The sequence below is a fragment of the Gadus morhua genome, chromosome 9 (assembly GCF_902167405.1).
Source record: "Gadus morhua chromosome 9, gadMor3.0, whole genome shotgun sequence".
In the NCBI taxonomy this organism is placed as follows: Eukaryota; Metazoa; Chordata; class Actinopteri; order Gadiformes; family Gadidae; genus Gadus; species Gadus morhua.
Genome location: NC_044056.1, coordinates 9600873 through 9605587, shown reverse-complemented (window position 1 = coordinate 9605587; position 4715 = coordinate 9600873). Strand labels below are relative to the sequence as shown.

The window sequence follows — 4715 nt, the reverse complement described above, 5'->3', positions numbered from 1 at the left end:
GTTATGTTTAAGGCAAAATTGTATTCACTTATTAAGGATTTTGGAAGCTTTCGTGCAACGGCTGCATTTTATCAAAGGTGGCTCTGTTCTAGTCATCCGTTCTCTAAACGGGGGCCCGTCTTATTCCTAACGAACACATCTAAGATACCCACCCACGGCCCCAGAACAAACTCCGGTAGCCTACTGGCTCTCCGCCTCGTCGATTGGCCGACTGCACCTCATGCGCACTCATGGCGTGCACTTGCTCCTCTCCTTTGTATACCCCTCCCCTCTCCTCCTCCTCAATCCTCCCATCTCCTCTCCTCCTCCTCGTCCCCGCTCCCCTCTCCTCCTCCTCCTCACCCCTCCTCTTCCTCACCCCTCCCCTCTCCTCCTCGTCACCCCTCCCCGCTCCTCCTCCTCACCCCTCTCTTGTCCCCCTCCCCCCTCCCCTATCCTCTTTCCTCTCCACCTAACCTCTCCTCTCCTCTCCTACTCCCCACCCCTCCCCTCTCCTCCTCATCCCCCCTCTCCTCCTCCTCACCCCTCCTCTCTCCCTCCTCCTCGCCCCGCCCCTCTCCTATGCCGTAGTCACGTGACCCGCCGCAGAGAGTCTCGCGGAGGCGAAGCTTCACAAATCAAACTCATTCAGCGGCGAGAGAAGGAGGAGAGGGAGAACCGGGAGCACGCGGAAAGCGGCGGCGGTGGAAAAGGACCCCTATCTTCAACTATCTGGAGGGGGGAAGCACTCCAGAACCCGTGGTGATCGGAGAGAACCACCGATCAACCGGGAATCCAAGGATAAGCGGCATCCGACTAAACAAGGAAAGGAGATGCGATTCTCGCGGCGGCGCGACGGATTCTGCTGTGATACCGAGCGTGTGCCCGCGAGGGGCAGGAGGAGGCTGCACGGGACGGGCGACGCGCACAGCTGTGCACCGGATTACTAGCTGGCCATGGACGGGTCTTTAGTGGCAGTGGTTCAACCCCGTGTTTGAGTCCGAGTTCTCTGAGTTAAAGGATAGGTAGTGGTAGCCCCCCACCCCAGGGGGCATCGTCTCTTCCTCACCATGAAGATCGTGCTGGCCAACTTATTCGCTCTTCTCTTCCTGTGCACTTGCCTCAGCGTGCTCTACGTGTGGACCACTCTGGAGAGCCGCCTGGACCGCCACAAGCGCAGCACCTTTCCGGGACCCGCGGTGGACCATCCGAGGTCCCTGCGCTCCGGCGGCCCGTCCACCGACCCCTCGCCCAAAACTTTCCGGGCTCTGCTGGCCGTCCCCGCGGCAGAGAGACTGCAGCGGCCCGCCGGGGTCTACAACCTCAGCGCCTCCACAGGGAGTCCGGATCACCGTATGTCATATCACGGAGATAACGAGGGGGGGTCCGCGCGACGGGCACGGGGAGGGGAGGATAGAGCGGACCGGTTCGACCCCAACCCCGTGGAGGACGGGATCTTCTGGAGCCAGCGGTTGGAGGAACAACTGTCTGCCGGCTTCACGGAGGAGCACGCCCTGGCTTGGCGCGCCCGAGCCCGGGCTCAGCGGGTGGTGCGGCTGGAGCCCGGCTGCGGCCGGATCTCCAACCAGCTCGCCACTTTCTCGGACGGGACCCGCGCGTGCGTGCGCTACGGGATCAACGCGGACCAAGTGCAGGGGGAAACTTTGACGTCGTGCCTCGCGACACTGCTGGGCATCGCCAACCTGCCACCCCTCGCGCTGTCCCAGCTTAGCGGGACCGGGGCCGGGGCGGCGGGGGGCGGCGAGCAGTGGGCCGCCGTGAGGCGGCGCGTGGAGGGGCTGCAGTGGAGCGAGCGTGCCGTGGTGTCCCTCACGGAGTGGGTGGCCAACCTGACCGGGGTGGTGACGCCCTCCCTGCTCCGACAGGAGGGTGGAGATGGTGGAGGAGTTGGAGGAGGGCTCCATCCGTTCCGCCAAGAGCTGCGGAACAAGACGAGGGCGGAGTTGTTCGAGCTGATGCAGTGGAGCGACCTGATCCTCATGGACTACCTCACGGCCAACTTCGACCGGCTGGTGAGCAACCTGTTCAGCCTGCAGTGGGACCCGCGCGTCATGGAGCGGGACACCAACAACCTGCTGCGCGCGCCCCGTGGCGACCTGCTGTTCATCGACAACGAGGCAGGGCTCGTTCACGGCTACCGCGTGCTGGGCATGTGGGAGAAGTACCACGACACGGTGCTCGGTTCGGTGTGCGTGTTCCGCCGAAGGACCGCGAGGCGCGTGGCCGAGATGAGCGCGCGGCAGGACGCGCGGGCGAGGCTGCTGGAGTTGTACCGGGACACGGAGCCACTGGCGCCCGTGCTCGGCTTCCTCTCCGACGAGCACGCAGGGCTCCTGCAAGCCCGGATAGACACCGTGCACAGACACATATCGCAATGTAGAGAGAAGTACGGCCGGCTTTGACCTTTGACCTGCTACCCGTCACAGAGCGTTACTGAGGTCTCGCCTTCCTCCCCCCCAGTCCCGTCACAGAGCGTTACTGAGGTCTCGCCTTCCTCGCCCCCGTCCAATCAAAGAGCGTTACTGAGGTCTCGCCACTGCAAAAATGCGATAGGTTTTAATATTGTTGTGCATTGGATACTACTGTTAAAACTACCTCTTGTAAATACGTCTCTTTGCCTACACGTTATAGGGGTCATCTTTAATTTGTGGATCGACCTATACGCCGCCCCCCCCCCCCCCCCCCCCCTTGCAGAAACGTCATTCCAGAATTGGATTGCTAAAAGAAAAAAAAATGATTACAGCGAGTGCATTTTTTATGTTCTGTCGCCGCGCATTTTACGATTGTTGAAACTAATGTGTGGTTATAAATAGTGGTGGTGTTTGGTGTCATAACACTGCGCCACGTGGCCCTGGCTTAGTGCCCGTCCCTCCTGCTAAAAGCCTTAACATGAGCTCACGCTACATCGTCTTCATAGTTTGGCACATCTCTTTCCCCCTTTTCCCTTTGCTCTTTTTAACAGAAGACTGTTTTTTGCACAATTCGAATGGCTTACTAGCGAGCACCAGTGATTTGGGTCCTGTAATATCGTGATGATGACTTGTATACTACTACTCAGCCTTAATGACTTAACGTGTACATAAACACCCATTGTATATATTGTAAAGTATACTGTAAATACAGTGCCTGTCACAATGTCCTTTCTGGAAATGTCATGCTCCACTAAGTTATGTGCATTGTAACATTCCAAGTCTCTTTTGATAAATGTATTGTAATTTAAGCCAGTCCTCGTTCCACCCAGTGTCGTGTTATTACCGCTCCTTTTCACACCTCCACAAAGTAGTTCAAACGTCCCTCAGCGTCCGCTGGGCTAGATGAGCAGGATTGTGTGCTTGTTCAACACAGGGCCCCCATTGTGCGGCGGAAATACCTCCAGTGTGTTACCCTGGAGACCCTTACTCACACACACACAGCCGCGGGGCAGGTTACCACGGGAACGCATAATCTCCCCTCCTCCAAACAAAAGACGCAGCCGTTGGCGAGGCAAGCGACCCGGCATGACCTCCTGCTTCTGGGGGGACAACACGGAGGTCAGATAGTGACGCCCTTGTTGCTGTGCTGAAGCGGTCATTTCATATCTGTTAATTAGTGAGAGCTGCTACAATGGAGCGCATTGTGTTCAGTGTCGCCAGTCGGTCTTCAGCACAGTCGTGTCTCATGGCCATAACAAGGAATGCTGGGAATATAGTACACACACCCACACCCCACTTACGCACTTATTGTATGCATGCCATTCGTTTTTTGGCAAGCGAAAAAAGAATTGCACTTATTGTATTGTTGAACGTCCCAGCACTTATTTTACCCACTTATTGTATGTTGTTCGTCCAGGCCCTTAAAAATTATGCTCAGCATTTTGTAGCATCTTATCCTAGCTATCTTTATTGTACACGGAGAATGGGTTAGTGATTGTTAGTGCTTGACACTTGGTTCTATGAACATCCTAACTGTACCGACAGCGATATATATTGTTGTTTCTCTTTCTTCGGGCAAATGTACTTATTGTCAGTCACTTTTGATAGAAGCATCCACTAAATGCAGGAATACAGTGAGTTAGCAAACAACACCGTCGTTATACAAAGTGGAACGCGGAGTGAGTAAACGCAGAGTCAAACTCCTCGTTCCTCCCCTCCCCTTCAACCCATAACCCCTTTCCTCATTAAAAAGAAACAGGCTTTAGGCAGGACGTTTTTGATAACCTTTTAATCCCTGGAAACCGAGGACTTAGAGGGAGAGGTAATTAGTCGCGGCGCACCTGCCGGTCACCTGTGTAATTATCATCGGGTTTGAAGTCTGCTGCGGCTGTGGCGGCAGCCTGTTCGCTTGAAGAACTCTCGGAAGAGCATCTTTTCCTCGTTTGTTCCACCGTGAGAAGGCCAGGGCTGTGTCTGGTCTGGTGCACTTACGCCCAGATGCACATCAGAGGAGACGTCAGGGGTGTAAACTTTAAACATCTGTGATGCGTTCCAGCAGCAGCCGACGCGATGAAAACCTCCTGTGAGGGGGGACAGACTTTCCCTTACACGGTATGTGTGTAGAGGGCACAGGGAGGTCAGCTTTGAGATGTTTGAAGATACGTTTAGTAAAAAGAAGAAGACACAGTTTCAAAAAGGTCTGCTAATCCCTTTTGTGTGGTGTGATGGGCATGCGGTCGCTTTGATGTTGATGTGATGGGCAGATGGGCAGTCTGTTGGGTTTAAAATAATGAGTGTGGAAGC

The 4715-nt window shown here is 55.6% G+C and overlaps 1 protein-coding gene across 1 annotated transcript; it reads left to right on the top strand.

The window, feature by feature from the left end:
* The first annotated feature begins 605 nt into the window (after positions 1 to 605).
* On the top strand, positions 606 to 3225 carry fjx1 (four-jointed box kinase 1). The gene has a single exon (XM_030366935.1). It carries the CDS (start codon positions 1050 to 1052, stop codon positions 2400 to 2402), a length of 1353 nt encoding a protein of 450 aa, XP_030222795.1. The 5' UTR covers positions 606 to 1049; the 3' UTR covers positions 2403 to 3225.
* Positions 3226 to 4715: the final 1490 nt, after the last annotated feature.